At 38.8% G+C, this 24,508-nt stretch overlaps 1 protein-coding gene across 3 annotated transcripts in view; it reads left to right on the top strand.

The window, feature by feature from the left end:
- The window catches only part of VPS41 (VPS41 subunit of HOPS complex), a 172,026-nt gene extending 150,220 nt beyond the window's left edge, over positions 1–21,806 (top strand). For all 3 annotated transcript variants that reach the window (XM_032797067.2, XM_032797066.2, XM_032797070.2), the window contains 6 exons: positions 1,600–1,740; positions 3,436–3,572; positions 15,191–15,290; positions 16,110–16,154; positions 18,546–18,625; positions 20,431–21,806. In XM_032797067.2, the coding sequence (XP_032652958.1) occupies positions 1,600–1,740; positions 3,436–3,572; positions 15,191–15,290; positions 16,110–16,154; positions 18,546–18,625; positions 20,431–20,511 (584 nt within the window). In that variant the 3' untranslated portion in view covers positions 20,512–21,806. The remainder of the gene's footprint in view (positions 1–1,599; positions 1,741–3,435; positions 3,573–15,190; positions 15,291–16,109; positions 16,155–18,545; positions 18,626–20,430) is intronic.
- The last annotated feature ends 2,702 nt before the right edge of the window (positions 21,807–24,508 follow it).

Genomic DNA, 24,508 nt, shown 5'->3' with positions numbered 1-24,508 from the left:
AATCTCAACTATACTAACAAAAAGATGGGGTCTAAGTTAACTGTTACCATTCAAGAAAGACATCTACGCTGGGGGGGAGATGGATCTAAGTTACACAACTTCAGTTATGTGAATAACGTAGCTGAAATCGACGTACTTAGATCGACTTACCATGGTGTCTTCACTGCAGTGAGTCGACTGCTGCCACTTCTCCGTCGAGTCTGACTGCGTCTCTTGTGGCGCTGGAGTACAGGAGTCAACAGGCGAATGCTTGGGGGGTCAATTTATCGCATCTAGACTAGATGCGATAAATCGATCCCCACTGGATCAATCACTGCCCGCCGATCCAGTGGGTAGTGTAGACATACCTTTGTAGTCATCATGGATAGTTCTCTGAAAACATCCTTTCAAGGTCCAGTGGTAGTTAAAGCTAACAGAATGTTAGGAGCCATTAGGAAGGGAGAGATAAGACAGAAAATATCATAATACCACTGTATAAATCCCTGGTAAACCCACATCATGAAAACTATGTGCAGTTCTTGTCACCCCATGTCAAAATAGATACATTTAAAGTTAAGGGTGTGGAGCAGCCTCCATATGAGGAGAGAGTAGAAAGACTGGGACTGTTCATCTTCGAAAAGAGCCGACTAAGGGGGGATATGATAGAGCAGTGGTTCTCAACTGTGGGTCTGTGGCCTTCTGGGGGTCTGTGAGCCTCAACTGGGAGCAGAGCAGAGTTGAAGCTGGCAGCAACCTCCCCGCCCCCCCAGCTGTGCCCCTTCTGCCAAGCTCATTCCAATTTTGCTTTAAGTCTTGGAACTTCAAATTCCACCTATCCTGCAAGAAAACTGGACTTTTGTTTTGTTTATATATATATTTGTAAAGTACTCTATCGTGTAATGTAATTCCTCTCAGCAGGGTGGGGAACCCTCTTCAGGATGAGAGGAATTGTAACATACAGCTGTGGAGTCTGTGTGTATTAAAGCTGTGGTGGGCAGAACTGACAATAGAACAGGAAATTTACCTAATGGGTCTCATTTACTATGAAAAATGTTCTGTATGTATTTTGGAAGTGCGGAGGAACTCTTGCTTTCAGAAAAGAACTAATAGGTTTACTCAATACAAGAGATGGTTCAGTCCACTGTAATCCAAGTATTTTATAGTCATTGCAGCTATGAATGTTCAGCATCTTTGGAAGATGAGATCCATTTAAAGAGAGAATATGTGTGTGTGTATGTGTATATATGTATATAATAAAATTAGACTTATTCTGCCTCAGATGTACCTGCAGTGCAGGAGAGAGAGAATTAACATCACTTTGCTTAACCTACCTCTGTGTAGTTATAACAAAATTTTAAGGCCCAGATTCATCAAAGCACTAAAACGTGCTACAATCCTATTTACTGTAATGAGACTTGAACAGAAGCTATAATGAGGGATTTGAGTATGTGGTTAAAATGAGCCTGTGCTTAAGTGCTTGGCGGAATTGGGGTCTAAGACCTCACCCTCTTGTTCGTGAACCAGGAACAGTATAAATTGTACAGATGTTTATCACAGGGTGCTTTCAGCACATTTTTCTTCTGTGGTTTTTATAATTCCCGTATTCCTTTTTTCTTCTAGGCAGAATGGGGAATAGCCGTAGCGCACTGAAAATGATAATGGAAGAATTGTATGATGTAGATAAGGCTATTGAATTTGCCAAGGAGCAAGATGATGGAGAACTATGGGAAGACCTCATTTTATATTCTATCGACAAACCACGTAAGCAGAATAAGCTACAGGCAGCTTTGTATGTATGTTTGGTGAAATGCAGTAAGCTTGGGGGAGGGGGAATTGAATTATCTCTGTGCATGGCAAAAAGAATATGTTCTAATTCTTTTTGAAGCCATGCCAGGTGACCTAGTGGAAGAGGTTGTATTGCAATGTAATTGTTTTTAATATTGGCATCCTGAGGAAAAAACCCTCTAGTATTGCAGTATCTGGAGGTGAGAGAGGGCGAGCGTTTAAGCATATGATGTCATCCTACAACTTTTAGTAAGTGTATTATTATCTACAGAAATTCATGAAATATTTTATTGCTTTTAAGTTGGTCTGAAGTGAGGGTATATTTTTATACCTCCTGAAAAGTTGATCTTCAGGCTACATTGACAGAAAGTTTGAGCGATTTTATAAGTTTTCATATAGAGTATGTGTCACTTCGCAAATTGCTGAAAATAAAGATCAGCCTAGATCTTTCTGCTCTTTCACCAGATTAAATGTGTTGAATTCTTTACTTTGTCTGGTGAAAACAAAAGATCTTTTATTGTTGTTTTGTGAAGGGGGTTCCTATTTGCCCTGTCCTGAGCATCTGTTCTGGGTTTTATAGCTCAGTGAGGTTACTGACAGAATGTCAACACAATATCATTTTTTATTAGAGAGCGGATTCAGGAGAGAATATATCATTGGGAATTTAAATCACTTGGGGAATCTTTAAAGCTATCTACAATATATGAATGTGTCCTCTTTTGGAATTTCTAAAGCCAAGGCTATAAAACTATCTTGATTAGGCACCCTTTTCCCAGGCGCTGAATGTCTCATAAGATTACTGTTGGGATACAGAGCTTTTCACCACTTGGCCACTAATTCAGACCAGTACCAGATAACCAGAAATCATTACCATTTCTTAACCTGCAAGAGATGAGTTTCGTGTTCTCAAGTCCGATACTTGATGGGCAAAAAACCATCATCAAGCATGTTACTAATTACTGAGGAGAGAAGGTTTTTAAAGATGAAATGTTCAGAAGTTAAACACCTTAGCAAGTGGAGAAAAAACCCCACATCACCTTGGGAATTTTACCAGCCCCCTTTGCCTGTGTACATAGTCACTCAAGTGGACCTGCACAATTCCTGGGGAGAGGGAAGATGCTAGATCTTGAGTTGCTCTCCTTCCCAGAGCTCCATCTGGGCAGCTGATTGGCCAAAAAGCAAAAGGGGTGGAGCAAAAGGCCCTTCTCAGCACTGCATGAAACAGCATTTCACGCCTGTGGGGGAAAAGGTTCAGAAAAGTGCTTGAAAAATATTTAATTCTTTATCCCATGTTTCCAAAATAATCATGCATTGAAATTAACCTTCTGGTTCAATGTGTTCAGGTGCCCAAAAACATTCAGCTATAGGCACACTATAATTTCAAATTTGCGTGTTATTTTTCTTGTCTTTTGAAGACTTGGCCAATTAAATATTCTGAGTTTCCTTCTCAGAGGCTCAAAGACTTTTGTGTTAGTCTGCCAATCACAGTATGTCTTCTTGCCTGACTCAACAGATGTATGAAAGAAATATGAATGTGACTTAACATTGCCTTTTAAGGAAAGAGCTGTCATAAAATCAGCAGAAAGCTACTGGCTGTTATCACAGCTCTCTAATATTGGGCATTTTAGTGGGGCTTCATCTTACAACTTTTTTTACATATTTTTTTTACAGCTTTTATTACTGGCTTGTTAAACAACATTGGTACCCACGTTGACCCCATTCTTCTGATTCACCGCATTAAGGAAGGCATGGAGATTCCTAATCTGAGAGATTCACTGGTGAAAATTCTCCAGGATTATAATTTGCAGGTAAATGCAGCTCACATGCTGTCTTTATCTCTACTGTGGTATTCTGCCTCAAAGGAACTGAAAAACCGCTTTGTCACTGACCAGCCGGATATGGCCACAGACTAGATTAGACAATCATGACCTCTTATACTGAGATGCTTGAGTTGTGGCACTGCATTATTTTGACTCAGGCTATGCCTACGCTATGAGCTAAGGATGTGATTCTCCTGCTCATGTCCACATACTCGCGCTAGCTGTCATTGAGTTAGCGTGAGTATAAATAGCAACGTAGCCACAGTCACACTGGTAGCAGGAACAGAGGCATGCCCAGTAGAAACCCACTGGTTCTAGTGTATTTCCATGTACTCTGCATGGCTCAGCCATGCCTCCACTGCCATTACCCCTTCTACCCCTTGACTCCCTGTGGCCATGGTTCGCGGTTCCCAGCCAGTCGGAGCTGCGGGAAGTAGCGCTACTTTCCGCAGCTCCCATTGGCTGGGAACGGCAAACCATGGCCACTGGGAGCTGAGGGGCCTGTGAACACTCCAGATAAACAAAACATCCCAACCCGCCAGCAGCTTACCCTGACGGGCTGGGAGCCAAAGTTTTCCAACCCCTGAACTATAGGGTCGGCTTATGAAAGGGTCATACAGTTTTTGCTATTTTTACCTATCCATTTTGTGGGGGTCGGCTTATAAACGAACAGACTAATGAACGAGTATATACGGTACATAGTCACTTATGATCTGTAGTGATTTGCACTGATTTCATCGGATATAATTACTTTTAAAGTAAATAGCTTCTAAAATACTACACTAGATGCAACATTCATGTAGTATCCTCTTCACTGCCGGTATGACTCTCTGCTACCCTTTACTGCTGGTTCTGTTGTTACAGCGTTCTGTTCAAGTCACAGTGGACTATGGTGGCCTGACCTGTACCACAAATAACGCTAGAGATGCAGTTTACATAACATATCTGGCATGTTAAGCGGCAGTAATGTGGCTTAAATAAAAGCTAATATAATATGCTATAAATGTTGGGTACATTTTTAAAAAGAAATTTACTGTTTCCATTTTTGTCTTCAAGTAGCTTTTAAATAAATTCTTTTAGCATAAAAGTTATTAGCCTTGAATGCTTTGTGGTTTTTAAGAGATTTCATTTTGAAAAGATCCATATATATATTTTAATCCTAGAACTATCTCATAGAGAAGTGGCTCTCAACCAGAGGTCTAGCGCCCCCAGGGTGCTATGAGCAGGTTTTAGGGGGCCCACCAAGCAGGGCCAGCATTACACTCGCTGGGACCCAGGGTAGAAAGCTGAAGCCCCACCGCATGAGGCAGAAGCCCAGGGCCCTGACCCCTGCAGCTGAGGCCAAAGCCTGAGCAGTGTTGCTTCGCAGGAGCCCCTGTGCTATGGGGCCCCAGGCAATTGTCCTGCTTGCTGCCCGTAACACAGGCCCTGGTTTTATATGCAGAAAACCAGTTGTTGTGGCACTGGTGGGCCATGGAGTTTTTTATATCATGTTGTGGAGGCCTCTGAAGGAAAAAGATTGAGAACCTCTGTGACATAGAGCTAATAGAGGTTAGAGGGACTTAATTAAATTTATGCTTCGTATGCTATTACAGCTATATAGAAAATAATATAACAATACAGGGACTAGTACTCCTTACAAAAGAATCTATAAGTTACTGCTTGACATAAGACTGCTGCTAAAAGACTTACATTGATGGTGTAAAATGCACCTTTGCAAACAAGGTCTGGATACCATGTGTCACTTCAGTTTATAGCAATGGAAAATTTATCTCCATTGGCTTCAATTAAACTATGCTGATCTATACAGCTGAGGATCTTGCCTCTTGTATTTGACTCTTCAAATTTGTGTAGCAAACCAAATTATCTGTTTGCCATACCTTATTATTAATAAAAATGCTCAGGTCTTTGTCATTTTTCATCCTTTTATCTAAAAGCATGTTGTTGATGTTTACTCACAATTATATCTCATTTTCCAAATTGGGAAACTGAGAACATAGTCGTTCTCCTGACTTCCACTCTGGTACCCTAGAGACCATGCTGGCTTTGGCAAAACCTTCTCTTGATTCCAAAAAGGAAAAACTATTATACTCCTATAGTATTTATCTGTATGGTATTAACTAAATGGCCCCCTTATTTTCTGTCCCCTATGACTCTTGACATAAAAAATGAGTGAGTAATGAGTGAATTTCCTGCACTCGTGGGAGTGTATGTGTTGTGTTGTAAGCATAAAATGTCAGTCTTCATTCTTTTAGATTTCCTTACCAGCTCTGGTACAAATCCACACAATCTTTTGAAATTAGGGGATAGTTAGGTGTTCTAATCCATCATCTTCTGCTGACAAAAAGTGCATCTCCAACTTTGAAGATGACCAATTAGAGGGCCAAAATTGGCCCCATTCAACCAAAAGCTCTTATGGAAACCAAGCTATCTGATGGCTTTCTGTTGTGAACTGCCTAAAGCATGAGAGATTTAAGTCTCTCACGCTGTCATCTGATGAGGAAAGGCGATGTTTCAGGTCATCACTAGCGGCCACTGCAAACTCAGTGCTAGGGCTTCAGCCCTACAAACATCATCCATGGATCAGTGAGGAGATGTACACACTAGCTGGAGCTAAAGAAAAAGCAAAGCTCCAATTTGGGTGTTCAAAGACATTTGTCGAGCGTAAAAGCTAAGGCTTGATTTCCTACCCAGACAGGTAGGAAATTTGTTGGTGAGAGAGACGAGCTTTCTAGCTTACACAGAGCTGCTCTTCAGGTTCTTCCAGAAGTATTAAATTGAATAAAATGTAGGCTAAAACCACAACTTGAAAGTTCTTGTATTTTATATCTAACTCTTTAAATCTAACTCTTCACTGAGATGAATATTAAATCATAAATCAAGTTGGCTACTGGCAACTGCATTTTAATTTATATAGCCATAAAATTGTGCATTCTATTAAGTGGGTCCACTCATGCATCAAAAGTGACAGGCCTACGAGCGGAGGTTTATCTAACAGAGAATAAATTGCTATTCTGCCGCCATCATTTGAAATATAATTAAATCACAATCAGAACTCTGGCAGGCATACCAAATTGCATGAGGTTACATTGAAATTCTGATAATAAAGCAATAATTTACTATTTGTAATTCCTGTTTGTTTTCAGCTGTTTTAAAACATTCAGTCCTTTTTGGAAAACAAATAGCCAAAAACAATCTTTAATTTTAAACACTGTATGTAGAATAATTTTGATAGCATGTCTTTGATAACTAATTTACACTTTTACTTGTATCATAGAGGATTTCCCTGCCAGTCAACTCACTGTCATTTATTATATTGCAGCAGCCCTTAAATTCTATTAGAATACCAATGTCAAGTATTTTTCTTTTGAATAAAGGATTTTGTTGTGGTTAAAATCTTGTGTACAGTGTAAATTCCCAGACCTACACTTGATTAACCTGGAGAGCATGTAACTATTCTAAAAGAACAAGAACATTTTTGTTTTTAAAAATCCTCTGTTTAAAACTCCAAGTTTAAGGTTACTCTTTGAAGAACTTCAAACATTTGAAACTATGGACCTGCATAGCTGATGAGTCCAAATAACCTTAGCTCTGCACCTGTAACAGTCTCTTGACCCAAAATTCTCAACCTTCGGTCTGTTTCTTCCCTACTAGAAATGATGGTGGAAGTTACAAGTGCCTAAATATAATTCATGTGCATAACTTTAAACACTTATATATGGAAATTTTGACACACATTTTGTGGACCTATCTTTTAGAATGTACAGTGTTCTGATGTAGAAAGGACCAGTAAAAATATTCTTCTTATTCAGTCACTTGTTGCACAGTTTAAACATCTCTTCTTCCACATTGATAAAAAAGGAGTTTCTTCAGCTTCCAGGATGTACTAATGCGGAATTTAGTTTACATAAATCACAGAAGTTAGCAAATGTCGCATATGCCTCATTGTGATAAATTTAAGATGGTATGTGTCTGATTTTAAAAATAATTTTCATTCATATTCCTTTTTTTGCTACAAGTATCAGAAGAATAGTGCAGAAGACATCCCTTACTCTAAGATCTTGTTTTGTTTATATCAAATATATAACCACTTCTTTTTATTTAGTATTTTTAATAACTCTGACTACTCAGGTACTATGACCTTTTTTTCTTATCTCTATTGACTGAACCTAAGTTCTCTATCATGACTGATTGAATACTGATTAAAAATCCATCTGGAAAAATTATGTTGGATATTTTCTGTTTATTTCCATCCTCCTCATTCTTATTTTCTCCTACATACAGTATAAATAAGATGCTGGTTCTTAGAGTGACCGCTAGAGGGCATATCATAACTTGTGCAGCCTACCTGTGTCTGTTGATAACAGTATCTACATGGTGTGTGTTTTGTTGTGACAGGTCTTCTTTTTTCCTTGATTTCATTCAGAGATTTAAACTCACTTAGGCCCCAATTCAGGAAGTAATTTAAGCATGTGCTTATTGATTTTCATGGCATTTAATCATACCCTTAAATTTAAGCACATACTTAAATGCTTTCCTAAACAGCGATGGACATGAGGATATCTTTATTTTGCTGAATCAGACCTTTATCAATTAAATGGAAGTCGGTGTGGCTGGTAATTAAATTATCTGATAGTATCTGCCTTAATGCAGTATAATGTGATCGAAACAGAGGATGAAATTTTCATTACTTTCAAAGGGCTTGGTTCATGAGGTTATTTATTAAATAAAGTGAAAGGTACTGTATCAGTTTCACATTTTTCTCCTTGTTTCATTCTCTTGATTTTTTTTTTCCTTTTTAATAATCTCATCCTTTTCTAGAAAAGAAGTTAGAGTTCCTGGGGTTTTTACTACAGAGGAATAATTGTTTTTTGTCTTCTAAGAGAATTTGATCCTGCTGCATTTATGGTTTCTTTGTAAATTTTCCCCGTATTTCACTGTTAATGAATGTAGCTCGATCTTGTCTAATGGGACCTACCTGTATGCCCTTTTCATCCTAATAATGGCAAATGATTCTTTAAAAACATTTATTTTTTCCATTGGTTCTCTTTTCTGTACATACCGTAGTTATTAAATTATCCGGTTTGTCTTTAAACTCCCTGAATCTGTGTCAGTGGAGTTTTGTAAAAGCAGCAGAGAATCCTGTGGCACCTTATAGACTAACAGACGTTTTGGAGCATGAGCTCTGACGTAGAACCTCTTTGCACTGTGATTTTTTTCTTGCCTATTTTATTAAATTATTAGTAGAATAAGGTCTGACAGTGAGTCTTCTACAGGTTTTCCATAGCCGTAAATGTGTCTACTGTTGCCTCTATTCTAAAGCTTCTTTCTCAACACTTATATACCGCCTACATTTTTAGGTACCCAAATAGTTTGATTTTTTTTCTTCTGATTTAATTTGTTTTACTCATTTCTATTACATAACTTCTATTACAACACTTCTTTAAAGTCCTGTTTTCAATAATTGCTTCTGGCAATGTCCTATGGGACTACATATAGTACACTACTATATACATATAGTAGTTTAGACATCCTAAGTCTTTGTCATTCACACACCTGAAATATAAGTGATGAATCCTTATGTGGTAGTTTGAAGACTTACAACATTTTAAATAGGGGAACGCTTCTGTTCTGCAAAATTGTTTCATTCAGCTGTTCTGTCAAAAAAGCCTCCAGACATTTTTTAAAAGTTTAAGCCACTGCTCTATGGTTTAAGTGGAATTTGTCTTTCACTGTGGTCCTTTTTGGAGGAAGAGGAGGGAGAACCCATAGGATCAGAATCGGATGTCTCCTGAGAAATAAAGCAGGTATTAAAAAGTTAGAGGTTACTATTTTAAACTTTTTATACAGTGTAGAACTGAATTTGGTTCGTTATGCTTTGAGGTTGTATGATTTAATAGCAGGGCCGGCTCTAACATTTTTGCTGCCCCAAGCAAAGAACAAAAAACAAACAAAAAAAAAAAACCCACCCTGCCCCCAAGAGCCCCGCGCTGCCCAAGTCCCCGCCCCCCCGAGCGCCCTACCGCTGAAGCCTACTGAGCACCGTGCCGCCCAAGCCCCCCTTTCCCCCCAGCACCGCCCAGCCGAACCAAAAAAAACAAAAACAAATCCCAAGCGCCGCCCCGTCCCAAGGTGCCGCCCCAAGCAAATGCTTAATAGGCTAGCGTCTGGAGCTGGCCCTGTTTAATAGTTTGAAGTATTTAGTATTGGAGAATGACTGTTGCCCAGTGGTATGCCCAATTTAAAATGTTTAGAGGTTTATTGTCTATAAATTTATAAAATGTATTTCAGATGTATAATTAGCTAATTCTTGGGAGGTCCTACATAATTCATTTGCACCTTAGAGTGTGCGATTTCAGTTTTTGAAAACTGTTCACTTAGCTGTAATTCACTCTGCTATGATATATTCTTTCAATTAGATATACAGCTGAGTGTTCCAGATTAGTTTATTCATTCTTTCTTAGAGTACAGATAATCAGAAGAAATGGTGCAATCGTTCTCTTGTTACCACACGTTTTGTTTGTAGGATTGTCAAACTAAAAACTGTGACCGAGAGTGCTGTTTGAAAACTGGTTTCATAGAAATTATTTATTTCAAACCATCCAGAAAAATGGGAACTTGTGACTTATTCAGAGTTGTTAAATTTGCATAAATATGCTTCATGTTGTGGAAATTTAAACGTCCTTTTCCTTGGTTCTGCATCGTTAGGGACTGTGTAATAATACTGTACATGATTCAGCACCATTGATTCCAAGCTTGCATTTTACAATAGTGCTGAACAATAATGTCCATCTAATGAAGTGCATTGGAGAAATTCAGAAGGACTAAGACTTTCACTAACAAGAAATGAAAGCTAAAGCTTTTATTAATTTTCTTGGCACCCAAAGCTTCTGTATAAATGTTTGGAAACATTTATTACATGTAATGTGTTCCAAAGTGTCTTTTCTTGGAGGATGTAGAAGGAATCATAGTAACATGATTGGTTCCCTTTTTCTCTTTCCATTTTTAGGTGGGTTTTTTTGTTTTGTTTTTTTAAATAGAGGTACAAATTGGCTGGGGTGAGGGAATTAAACTGCCAAGGAAGTTTCCCCTGGGAGGAGAAAGACAAGGATCTTGGGAAAGGAGTAACGAACGTGGGTGTAGAATGGAGGATATAAGTGATTGGGAATGGTGGGGCACTGTACGAAAATACCTGCCCATCTCCCTTTTTGTGGGGGTGAGGTGTAGGAGGAGCAAGGGAGCTAGGTGGAAGGCTACAGCTCTTATGGTGGTGTATTTTAAAAGAATTCTGCTTTCTATGGGAATACAGCAGAATCTTACTTGGTGATTAAAAAGGTGCCCCATGATGCAGCTTCTAGTCGTTTTCTGGGGGCATGAAGACATTGTGGGATGATCTTGGGGCCATGACAAAGTTTGACTTCTTCTGTCACTTATAAAAGGCAGAGGACTGAGAGAGCCAGCAGTAGACAATGTGCAGCTCTCCATTTGGTGTGGGTGATTGCTCCTGGTTGAGAAGTGTTGGCTGTCTGAGTCAGAGCATGCCTGGAGTTTCCGGATTTGAAATGGAGCCATCAGTATTTTCAATAAGATTTATTATCCCTTCTCAGCAAACTCTTCTTTCTTATTGAAGTGAGGAGCTTTCATCTTGGTAACATACTAACTTGAGTCTTCAAATTTAGAGCAGAAGTGCAAATTCTTCCACTGATTGTCCATATGGATTCCATTCTTGGAGCACATGCACCCCAATCATACAAGATGGGTTTCTTTTGGCCAGTTGTGTCCGCTGGGGCTGTGCCTGCACCTTAGATATCCTTGTGCCCTCCCCATCCCCAGCAAGTGCCTAAAGGGCCAAGCAGGCTCAACTATCCTTCTTACTACCTGTGGAAATGAGACTGAACTCCTGCAGCATCCACCTTTTCTCTGCACACTGTGCCAGTGTGTTTTAATTAGAACCACAATTACTTACCTGCAAAGCTAAATAGAAGAGGTTCTCTATTTCAGCATCTCAATACCAGCTTTCTCTCTTGACATCACCAGTTCCAGCAATTATTGGAGTATTTGCTAGCCATGAAACAAATCTGGGCTTTCCAGCAGCTCCATAAGGGTCCATTTAGTAGCAGTATCTGTATATCACCCTCCTATCCAGGGCCATACTAATTTTTTCCCACGCTCCAGGGCTAGATTCCCTAAGGACATCATTCATGTTTTTCCTTCCATGTGGGAGGCCCTTCCCTCTTCGAGAACCTCAGTATAGTACTAGTAAGGCAATGGGTCCTCCTTTTGAGCCTTTAGCAACCTGTTCCTTATACCATCTGTCTACGAAGGCTGTTGTTAATAACTATTGCATCAGTTGACCAGTAGGGAAGATAACAGGTACTCCTTATATAGTTTCATAAGGTTAAGGTTGCTTTCAGACTTCACCTCAAGTTTCTGCCCGAGGCTGTGTCAGAGTTCCACATAAACCAATCCATTCAACTCCCATTTCTTTCCTAAGCCTCATTCCACCCAGGGGAAGCCAAACTTCACACATTCGATGTAGTAATGGCATTGTTGTCTTACATCAACAGGACAAAATCATTCAGGAATACACCCAGGTTGTTGATCACCTTGCTCAGCCCTTTATGCCCTAGGAGGAGGGTGGGGAGCAAGGACATGCAGGGTGCAGTCATGGCTCCAGCTGACATCGGTGACCAAATGAATCTGATCTTGTGCTCATGGGAAGTGTGCGCATCAAGAAGGGAATCCATGTGGACAAACATGCTGAAGAAAATTTTCCTTAATGATGAATTGTCCCCTTGCTGATACCTTCATCTTGGGTGGCTCGCTTAACCTGTCTTGCTAGCTAGATGAGCTGAATTCATAAATTAAAAATTATAAGGCCAGAAGGCACCAATATGATTCTAGAATCCTAGAAACGTAGGGTTGGCAGGGACCATAATAGATCATGTAGTCCAGCGCCCTCCCCCCAGCGTCGTCCCCCACTGCACTTAGGCAGGACCAAGTATACCTAGACCACCTCTCACAGGTGTTTGTCTAACCTGTCCTTAAAACCCCCCAACCTAACTCTGAACGTCTATTGTAGTACGTAACTCTGCTTATAGTTATCAAGTTTTTCCTAATGTCTAACCTAAATCTCCCTTGCTGCAGATTAAGCCCATTATTCTTGTTCTACCTTCAGTGGACACGAAGAACAATTGATCACCATTCTCTTTATAACAACCTTATTCAAATCTGAAAACTGTTGTTAAGTTCCCCCTCATTTTTCTTTTCCCAAGACTAAACAAGGCCATTTTTTTTTAACCTTTCCTCATAGGTCAGCTTTTCGAAACCTTTTATCCTTTTGTTATCTCTCTTCTGGAATCTCTCCAGTTGTCCATATTTTTCCTAAAGCACTCCAGTTTGTCCACAGTACTCCAGCTGAGGCCTCACGAGTGCCAATCAGAGCAGGACAACTACCTCATGGTCTTACATATGAAACTCTTGTGACTGCACCCCAGAATGAAATTAGCCTTTTTTGTAACTGCATCACATTGTTGACTCGTATTTTTCATCCTCTATAACCCCCAGATCCTTTTCAGCAGTATTCCCAGCAAGCCAGTTATTCCCCATTTTGTAGTTGAGCAATTTTTTTTTTCCTTTCTAACTTGTCTGTTTTGAATTTCATCTTGTTGATTTCAGACCAATTCTCCAATTTATCAAGGTTGTTTTGAATTCTAATCCTCTTACAAAATGTTAGCAATGCTTCCCAGCTTGGAGTCATCAACAGATTTTATAAACATGTGCTCTACTCCGTAATCCAAGTCATTAATGAAAATATTGAATAGTACTGGACCCAGGACAGCCCCTGCAGGATGCCACTAGATTCATCATCCCAGTTAGACAGTAAACCGTTGATAACTACTCTCAGTATGGTCTTTCAAGGAGTTTTGCACCTATGTTATAGTAATCTCATCTAGACGACATTTGTGTAGTTTGCTTATGAGAATCTCATAGGAGACTGTCAGAAGCCTTACTAAAACCGACATGTATTACCTCTACTACTCCGCTCTATCCTTTATGCCAGTAACCTTTTCAGAGAAGGAAATTAGGTTGATTGGCATGATTTGTTCTTGACAAATCCATGTTTGCTATTACTTATAATGCTCTTATCCTCTAGGTGCTTACAAATTGATTGTTGAATAATTTGTTCCAATATCTTTCCAGCTACCAAACTTAGGCTGACTGGTACATTTTAAAGATAAGTACTATATTTGCTCTTCTTCAATCCTCTGGCACCTTACCCATCCCTCTTGAGGCCTCAAAGATAATTGCTAATGGTTCCAGGATTGTTTCATCTAGTTTCTTAAGTACTTTAGGGTGAATTTCATCTGGTTTCACTGACTTGAATACATCTAATTTATGTAAATATTCTTTAACCTGTTCTTTCTCTCTTTTGCCTAATGTTCCTTTCCCCTTGTTAATATTAATTGTGTTAAGTATCTAGTCATAATTTACATCTTTAGTGAAGACTGAAACAAAGTAGACATTAAATACCTCAACCTTTGTGATGTCATTTATTAATAGTTCTCCATCCATTCTAAGTAGACAACCTACATTTTTATTGGTCTTTCTCTTGCTCCTAATGTATTTATGCAACCTCTTATTACATTTTATGTCCCTTGGTAGGTCTAGGTTTTAGCCTTTCTGATTTTGTTGCTGCATGTTTGTGCTTCTCTTTCATATTCATCCTTAGAAATTTGTCCATATTTATACTTTTTGTAGAATCCCTTTTGGATGTTCAGGTCATTTAAAGAGTTCCTGATTCAGCCATAGTGGCCTCTTAGTATTCCACATATTTTTGCTTCATGTTGGGATAGTTTGCTGTAGCACCTTAGAGAAATTGCCAGCTCTCCTGATCTCCTTTTTCCCTTAGATTTTCTTCCATTGGAACCTTATCATAAGCAAGTTCATCCATTGTATTGAATTGAGTGGGTGTTTACAATTTTTGACCCCCTCCCCTCCCCTCCTTTCTAATTAAACTTCAGAACTTTGCTTGTAGTTTGATTATAGTTACAAATTTTGCTTGCTTAGATATATTTGGGGAGAAGGTAATCAAACCTTTCTTAGCCTTGTCTACACTTACCAGGGGTTCGACATGTGGCGATCGGTGCATTAGCGGTCGATTTAGCAGGTCTAGCAAAGACCTGCTAAATCAACCACAGATTGCTCTCCCATCGACTCCTGTACTCCACTTGAATGAGAAGCGCAAGGGGAGTCAATGGAAGAGCGTCTCCAATCAACATTGCATAGTGTGGTAACTAGATCGCGGTAACTAGATCTAGATATGTCGCTACTTTATTCGCATAACTGAAGTTGCGTAACTCAGATCAATCTCCCCTCATAGTGTAGAAAAAGCCTTAGTTTCACAAGGAATCCCAAGGTTTAGAATTGCGAAGCACTGATATAGAGAATGCTTCAAGTACTGAGGTGGCATTTCTTATTAGTCAAATGAAAAGTTTTTAAAGTTGGCCTCATCATGTATGACAAGATCTGAGTACAGTTTTCTCCATTTGCATGTATAGTAATTGACTTGACTTAATCTTATCTGGTTGTGTACTTTGTGATAGATTTTACTACGTGAGGGATGCAAGAAGATACTTGTTGCAGACTCACTGTCGCTATTGAAGAAAATGCACCGAACTCAAATGAAAGGTGTCCGTGTGGATGGTGGGTACAAACAAAATACGATAATCTTCAAAACTGTTGAGCGGTATTCTTTGCTTTTAGACTATGGGTGCCCAACCAAGGATAATATTGGAAGCCTGCCAAGGGCCTGGGCCTCATACCTAATTTACAGAAAATGGAGTGGGATGCTGCTAGCCCTCATCTTTAATGAGGAATTGCTAGCTTCTGGAAACTACAGGTCCCTGTGTAAGTACTTTTATCTTGATCTAAGTAGTCTCTGCTCTGATCAGACTAAAAAGTATTGCCTCCTGGGATCTGTTGGCTACGCAAATATTCTGTTAATCAGAATATGTAACCTAAACAAGAAATTACAATACAGCTTTTAAAGATACCTAAAACTATTTCAAAAGCACCTATGATAAAAAATCAGCTGTTGTGTAACTCTAAGGAAATGCAATGATAATTCCAGCACAAGAACACCTCACATCTATAAAGTCAGAGGATCAGAGCTTCTGACACAGCATACTGTACATGGAAAAAACAGCCATATATTTTTTTAACCTCTTTCAAAGCTCTTCCTGTGAGTTTACAGCTCTGATCTGACTGTCAATCTAGGTGTTTAAATGGTACATTCTCCACAGAATTTAAGCACCTTACTACATATTTTCATGATGATAATAAGGCTGCTTCTATTTCATACTTAAATTTTTAATAGACTGCATAGAGCATTATAAATAATTCCACAAAATGCAGCATTGGATGCTGGAATTTCTATAGTAAAGACAGGGCCATGTCTGCTTGAGGCATGATGATAACATAATGTTCTTTGTCATTCATTTTTAAATATATGTTTTCTTACAGAAGAGAATATCTGTGAATCGTGTCTTTCCCCTATACTTCCTTCAGGTAGGACACTTGGTGGGAAAGAGATCTTGTGAGAGAGCATTCTTTTTTAGGAAATCTAAATAAAAAAATATTGTTGTTCGTGGAATAAACCTGTTACAATCTGAGCATTTGAAAACACATTGCTTCACTCAGTGCTAAGATATTTTCACTTACAGTAACTCCTCTTTTAAAGTTGCCCTGGTTAACACTGTTTTGTTGTTACGTTGCTGATGAATTAGGAAACATGCTGGTTTAAAGTTGTGAAATACTGCCTTATAACGTTGTTTGTCCACTGCTTGCAGAAAGAGCAACCCGTTGGAGCAAGCTGGTTGGGGCTTGAAACCAGGGTGGACTGGCAGCCCCCTATCAGCTCCCCGCTCCCCTAAGTTCCCTGTGCAGCTGTCACCCAGCAGACTATCAATTGCCAGCAGTTCAGCCCCACTGCCATGTGCTGCTCCTGCCCTCTGCCTTGAAGCTGCTCCCGGGAGCCTCCTGCTCGTTATGCCCAGGGAATGGGGTAAAGAAGGGTACTAATATCAGGGTGTCCCCCTCCCCCCATGCTTACCCCATCTCCTCCAGAGTGGGACATGACAGGGCTCAGGACGGAGGAAGCTTGCTGGTGGCAGCAGCTGCTGTCTCAACTTGCTGATATACTGAAAAAGGCAATGTACTTAGAGTGGGGTCAGTGCACTTAAAGGAGCAATGCACATCTCTCTCACACACACACTATGTGTCTCTGTCTGCCATGCTGTCTCCCCTCCCTCCATTTGTGCTGCCTTCTAGAGTGTGAGGCTACATTAACAACAGTGTGTTAATCCTTGAGGGCTCAGCTACTGCTAGTTCATCATTTAGCAGTAAGGCATTCCCTGGGAAATATCCCACCCTTTGACTTCACCACCTCAACCAAGCTTCACGATCATCATCGTTGTGTACAGTATTAAATTGTTTGTTTAAAACTTATACTCTGTGTGTGGGGGTGTGTATAATATGTGTGTGTGTATATATATATGTATTTGTATATAGTGTGTGTGTGTGTGTGTGTGTGTATATATATATATATATATATATATATATATATATATATAGTCTGGTGAAAAAAAAATGTCCCGGAACCTAACCCACCCCACTTACATTAATTCTTATGGGGAAATTGGATTTGCTTAACATCATTTCACCTAAAGTCGCATGTTTCAGGAACATAACTGCAACGTTAGGCGAGGAGTTACTGTATCTTATAACAGATTGCAGTTTTAAAACATTTTCTGAGATTAGCCCTGAAAATAGAAATTCAGCAAAGCATTATTTATAAAGATATATATTTTGGCAGGGTGCAATAGCACAAAAAATATTATAGTTGTTTTTTTTACTTGTTTCTCAGCATGAGAAGGTTATAGCTTGATTCAATAGAATAAGTTGGCCTGGGCCCTCCAGATGAGAATACTTATGGCTAAGTATTTGACTAAGATTACTTTCTTTTTAGTGAAAAAGCCAGCTACTGAGCAGTGGCACAAAGCATTCGTGGAAGCACTTTCATTTCAGTTTTGTTTTTTTTTCATCATTTGCCAAATTGATGTTGACATGGTGTAGAAGAGAAAGTAAAACTGAAATGGTTTTGTCAGACCATGGGCTAGATTCACAATGTAGTTCTGCTGTGTTCATCTCTACCAACATCAAGCCTAGCACAGGCCTCTGGTAGTAGAAAATCTGGAAGGGAAGGATGTTCCAGTGATGATTGGCCACCTATTTTTAATGCATTAAAAACTGCATATTAATGATTCATGAAGTGATTCTTGTGTGTCTTTATGGACAAAATATGTACTATAAGAGTTATTCAGAGGCTTATACCTCGGGCGAATTTTCATGAGGACATCAAAAGGCACATCCCTGACTGCAGAGCAGCCCTTTGCCAAATTAAAAGTTCTTGCTCCAAATCAGAGGTGCAAGAGCTTCTCAACAAACAGTTGTAGATTTTTTTTTAACACGGGCAAAACAATGTATTTTCCATAACCTTGTTCTCAGAAGTGGTTGAACTGTTTTAGCTGACATTTCCTTCTTCCCTCCCCCCCCCCACCAAAAAAGAAAAAAATCATTCTTAGGCAGACATGCAATAAAGAAAATTTCAGCCCAAATGGATCAAGTTTAGCAAAGTTATTAGCACTAGAAAATGGTGTTTCATGATGGAAAGTGTTGGGCAGTATTAATTGTTGGCACTACCTGAGCCACCTGTAATAATCTAAACAATTTTTGGAATACATTAAGCTGAAGGATGCTACCTAAATGTAAGACATTACTACTATTCTGCATAAATAATGGAATGTATCAATATCTTTTGCATAGGTAAGGTAAATTATTATAACCATCAGCTCCTTTGTTTCACTATCTCATTGTAATGCATTTATTTTCTTCCTCCAGATGCATCCAAATCCTTCAGTGTGACAGTGTTCCATTGCAGGCATATGTTTCACAAAGAGTGCCTCCCTATACCTAGCACAGTAAGCAACCAACTTAATCTCTATGGGTATGAGAGATCACCTTCATCAAGGACAAATAGTTTGCTTTTGCCATCCACAGAGAAGGGCACATGTCTGTCGGGAATTATAAAATGATTATTACAATTATTTCTGACTGTATCACAGTATGTGTCTAGGAGAAGGGTGGTTAACCCAACTGCAACTAAAATACATATAATTTAAATGAAAACTGCTGCTCTGAGACAAGAAAAATATTTTGATTTTTCTCACATCTGAATACGAAATGCGTTTCAGAGACTTAGTGAAAGAGCTGTTTGATTTTTTTAAAACTTTTCCATAGCAGCTCTCTAAGATACGTTTTAATTTAAAATTAACTTCCATAATAAATTCTTAAGAAACTTACATTCACTGATTTGATCTGGAGAGAAAAACATCTTCATGTTTTAGTGAATAAATATTTAAGTAACTTTGTTTATATTCACTTTTTTCCTGAGAATTTTATCTTTATCTGTTGAATTAAATTGTTTTAGCTGTAGAGTGAAAACACAATAAATAACTTTATATATATAAATGAATAAATTGAATGGGGATTTGGAAATAAAAGCCTCAGAAAGTTAATAAAACAGGAAAAACAATTGAAATTTAAGATATTTTTTACTTGTCTCTTTTGTTGTAAAGTCATTATCTAAAGAACTACTCCCTCTAGCAAATGTAACAAACTAAACAAGGCATCTCCGTATTTGCCCATCAAAAATTATATATTTAAATATTTATCACAGAGATCTTTATTTTACTAGCATGTTCCCATAATAATAAAGCCTCTTAAATATTTCTCTTAAAAGCAATTATTTGTTGGCAATTTGTTGTTGGACCAGACAATATTTACTAGCAATAATTACCGTACTATGAATTGGATTATTTGAAGAATAGTCAAATTTTGGCTAAAAGGCCAGGATGCCAAAAGCCAGTCTGAAATTTTGTTCCTGGACAAAGAAGGCTGGATAACATGTACGAGGATTTGTTTTAAAAAGTTGACTTTTATTGTAAATGCTACCGTAGGAGTCTTAATATTCTAGTGTTTAGCTGTTGGTCCTCAGCATTTCTGCTGAGCAGTTGCTGTTTGGTGCCATGCCAGTTATAGTTATAGGAAGCCTGTTTGATGCATACAGGCATAGTGGGGCATATTGGAGGAAGAATAATGCAAAAGTAAGGAATGTATGAGGGTAAAAAAGCAGGAGTTAAAAAAATGTTTGATTTGGGTAGCAAAACATAGAGACTCTGGCCCAGATCCTCAGCTAGTGCAAATCAGCCTAGCTCCCTTGAAATCAGTGAAGCTGTGCCAATCCATACCATCTGGGAATGTGGCTCAGAAATCCACTCACAGCCAGATCCACCAGCACAGATCTTCCAAAGACTGAGGACAGCGTGCCAAGTAATTTGTGCTGTCTTTGTTGCACATAGCTGTTTGCATAAGTATTTAATCCTCATAAGGGCAGAATTTGGCTTCAGTATATGTTTATTATATACATACACATCGTTCTGAAGGGTATCTTTAGAGCACGTGCAAAATCAGGGAGGAATATACTGCTTCTTGGCTCCAAGCATAATTATTTCATGCATAATACATTCTGTTATACTGCCTTTCTATATATATGTGTATGTGTGAACATGCACAGGAGTTATGTGCTCAGTAGAAAGCTGTAGAATTCATGGAGTGACTTACGTTTACCTTCCCAAATTCTGAGGTAAAATTTTCATATAACAATTGTTTTGTTGCAGAATACAGAGTACTATCTAACTAACGTACCTTTCTTTTAAATTTTCAGATGTCCCCATTGCAGTTCTGCAACATCTGCAGTGCTAAGCACAGAGGACCAGGCAGTGCGATCTTGGAGATGAAAAAATAGCATGCTCCATATCCTCTCTCACGTCTGAGAACCATTTTGTGGGACTAAGCAGTGCCATTGATGATGAAGCTGTTAAGAGATTATATATAATTCTGAGTGTGATTTAAAACAAATTTTAAAAAAGTATCTAGTTTACTGAAATTTCCTTCTATATCTCCAGAAAGAAAAGTGGCAAAAACAATATATATTCACTTGAAATATCTTTATTACACAATGGAGATTTCACCAGTCATATCCTTGTTCTTCAGTAAGTAATGAAAATATAAACCTAAATGGAAACAATTGAATTTGGAGATTATTCTTGGCACATTGTATTATAGAATACGTGTATCACAGTTTGAAACCAAATCTGAAACCACAGTTAGATGTTTGTACGCAAGGTCAGTATGTGTAGTTCTCATTGATTTCAGTGAGACTGCTCAAATACTTAAAGTTAGGAAGTTAGTACCTTCCTGAATTGATACCTAAATAAATAAGTTATTAATAAGTTCTAGTGACTGTATGTTTTCACCCATCTCGTTAGAAACTGGTTATTTTATGTCATTTGCAGACATGACCTCCATGGTGCTTTCATTTGTATAGGTATTTACTATGTTAAGCAAATCCTTCTTCTTCTTCTTTTTTTCAAACTGGGAAGTTTTTAAATGTTACTAGTGAGCATCTTTAGTCTGTTGCTTAATAACTATAACTATAGTATCTCTCTTGAGTTGCTCAAATATAGAAAAACATCTGGACTTTACAAGAAAATATCTCCAAGAGCTTCATAAACCAAAAGAGAGAAGGTCAAATAACTATAGTTTGATGCCAACAAAAATGCAGTGATTTTTTTTCTTGTTTCTCTGAGGCTCTGTTTTTATTATTGACATACAGCATATAGATCCAAGGGGGATCAATCTTCAAAAGATGAAAAAATTATACAGACAGCACCTCTTCAGAGTTATTGCCACTTTTCTAGTATACTTAAAATGTAAAATATGTGTGCAGTATATATGAGCTCTTCAGCTGATCGCTCTTGTCTATGCTCTTTCACCTTCATAAGTGACAGAGTCAGCTCCTCAGCTGATGTAAATTAGCATCACTCCACTGAGATCAATGGAGCAATGCTAATTTACATCATGTGAGGATGTGGCCCAGAGTATTTAACAAATCAATGCTTCATTCTTTGTTGTCCCATTTATGCTTTACAAGTACATTATAAATGGGCTTTGTTACCTCTGGTGATAGTAATGCTGTATATCACTGAATATTGGAAATAAAATTGTAAGTGTTGCATTAAAACGAGTATCTTCAAAGAAGCCAAAGGTGTAAGCAATGGAATTGATCCTATGGAATTGATCACACTATGATGAGGCGTCACCCTGAGGCCTGTGATCTCGGTGGTGATTGCCATCTAATTGTTTTGCAGTATGTTTTGAAATAGAGGTTTCAAACATGTTCTCAAGCAAACTGTATAGATCTTTTAAATCTAGGTCCATTTCCTTTGTTCCCATATATTATGCAACATGGTGTCATTTAGATCAGAATTTTATCATAATTTAAAAAAAGGAAGTTGTTTATCTATTGCAACTTGGTCTTACCATAAGGCTTAGTAGGGTTCAGTGACGTGAATTGCTAGCCTGCTACCACTTGAGACCATGCATGTGTTATAGACTTGCACATACTGTACATTTTGCAAGTAATTTTAAATCCATGCATAGATCTCCAGTCACAATGTTCTCTAAGACCAAAGCTTCTTTCACTTTCATTTCATTCAGAGACCACCGTTTTCATGTTGCAGAACGATAAATGTGCTAATTTTGAATCAGTAAGAAATGCCCTGTAGTGGGTGATGCCCATTGAGTCCCCACCAGACCACAATTTGAGTTGCTTCCTTTCTCTGTCACAAGAGTCCTTCCCCTGTTGTGGGTGTATAAGATCTCTCCAAAAAGAAGTTCCTTTTGCCTTCTCTAAGGGCAGGGAGGAACAAAGTAAAGAAAGTGGAAGGAAAGGTGCTTAGCCTCTTGGCCAGTATCTCTGTCACCCCTCTTGGTTCCAGATTGTCTGTAGGCTTTTTATTGTTCTAATCAGGGTTAGAGTCCTTCCTTAAACAACACTTCTCTTCCCCCCTCTTTTTTTTGGGGGTGGGGTGGGGCTAACCTTTGGTCTGTACCTGATAAAGGCAGACTCAAGCAGCTGGGGCAGCAACTGTCTCCCTCTTCCTTGATCTCTCTCTCCCTGCAATCACTTGTCTCTGAGGCGCAGCAGTCTTCCCCAGTTCCTGTCCCTTCCTGTGGCAGGCTTTCACTTTTTAAGCTTCCTCCCTCCAGACAGAACAAGCCTTGCAGGTGTATCTAGTTAGTGCTGGCTGAACCCAGAAGAGCTCATTACCTTCTTCCCTAATAAGTGAGGGGTGCCCCCTCACATGCACAGTGCTGGTTTTTCATTTTTTTTTTCTGAAAAACTTTTTAAATCATAGGATGTCTAAAACATGTTAATGTCTAAAACTGGTTTTCAACCTGTGGTCCGCAGAACCCTCGGGGTCCGCAGTCTATGTCTAAGATTTCCAAAGGGTTCTGTAGCTCTATTCTAAATTTTTCAGGGGTCTGCAAATGAAAAAAAAAGGTTGAAAAGGTCTAAAATACTCAGCAACCTAGGTGCTTTTCTTTTAAAGATCAGGTTTGGGCGGAGAAGTAGCTGTAAAAAGTTACATAACATTTCAGCAGAGACTAGAAAAATATGTATTGATGCTCCAGTGAAATTTGATGAACTGTCAATTTATCAATGTCCCTGCAGTTCCCACTTCAGGCCAAGGTAAGCTAACTTATAAAGGTACATCAGAATGATCCACTGCAACAATTCCAATCTAGTCCTTTGTCATTCAACTTTTGACCAAGGCCAGGTGCTTCAGAGGAAAGTGTCAGACCTTGTAATGCACCTAATTTTGCAGTACTGCATTGTGGGTGGATAGGAATGGCTCATCCTGTTGTACTCAAGTGGGCTGTCCAGGGAAATGTATTTCAGTAATGATCAGGCTTCAGTTAATTTTCTCAGTCTTCCTGTTTTATTTTGAGAACCACGCATTTGGGATATCAGTGGTTTAAAGGCTTGTTCATCCTGTCAGTTGCATGCAGGCAATTCTCAGTGAAGTCCATGATTGGACTCTGGGATGAAATGTTGGTCCCAGTGAAGTAAATGGGAGTTTTGCTATTTACTTCAAGATTTCACCCTGATGTCAAAGTCACTGTAAAAATGACAGCCTGGGTTTCATATCTATTGTTAGTTCACTGACTGCATATCCGATGTGCTCTTTTCATAAATAAAGAGGTTTCAGTACTTGCCAGCCCTGTACTATACAGGTCAAACTAGGGTCTTGCCTTCCCCATGTCATCGCCAAAGATAAAGGCTTGACGCTGTGCAGTGCCCAATGTTCTTCATCTTATTACACCTTCAGTGGTATCTACAGTCCTGTTGTCCTCAGTCTAGTACACAGGTGTAGCTGTTTAGAACTTAGTAAGCATTCTGTTCATACACAAGGAGCTGCAGAATGCAGCTACAGGGCTAACAGAAGTAAAAGGCAATTACTTTATATCACTGAAGTCAGCAGCTATGACTCTTCTTATTTACTGCCTTTGGGCATATTTAATGTTCAGTTTTTAGTCACGTTTCAGAGCAGATTCATAGTTCTGAGGTACAAAAATGACAATCTCTTCAGGGCCATTTTGACCTACACCCTGGTCATATTTGAAATAATTGTTATCATGGATGTTCATTGCAAATTACCCTAATTTACAAATTTGTCAAACAAATGAAGGCAGACAACAGCTAAGCAAGGTAGGTTTCGTAATAATAAATATATTTTAGTAATATGATACCTCACTGCAATGTTGCCTGTTAAACTTTGGCTGATGTTGATATTTTGTGAAGATTATATGGCGTGGCCTACTGAGTTTCCACTGAACAAAGTTGATTATTCTCCACCTTGCACTGCAGGATATTCCACTAAGCTCTTTGGGACTAT

The sequence above is a fragment of the Chelonoidis abingdonii genome, chromosome 2 (assembly GCF_003597395.2).
Source record: "Chelonoidis abingdonii isolate Lonesome George chromosome 2, CheloAbing_2.0, whole genome shotgun sequence".
Classification (NCBI taxonomy): Eukaryota; Metazoa; Chordata; order Testudines; family Testudinidae; genus Chelonoidis; species Chelonoidis abingdonii.
This window is presented reverse-complemented; position numbering and strand designations above follow the sequence as displayed.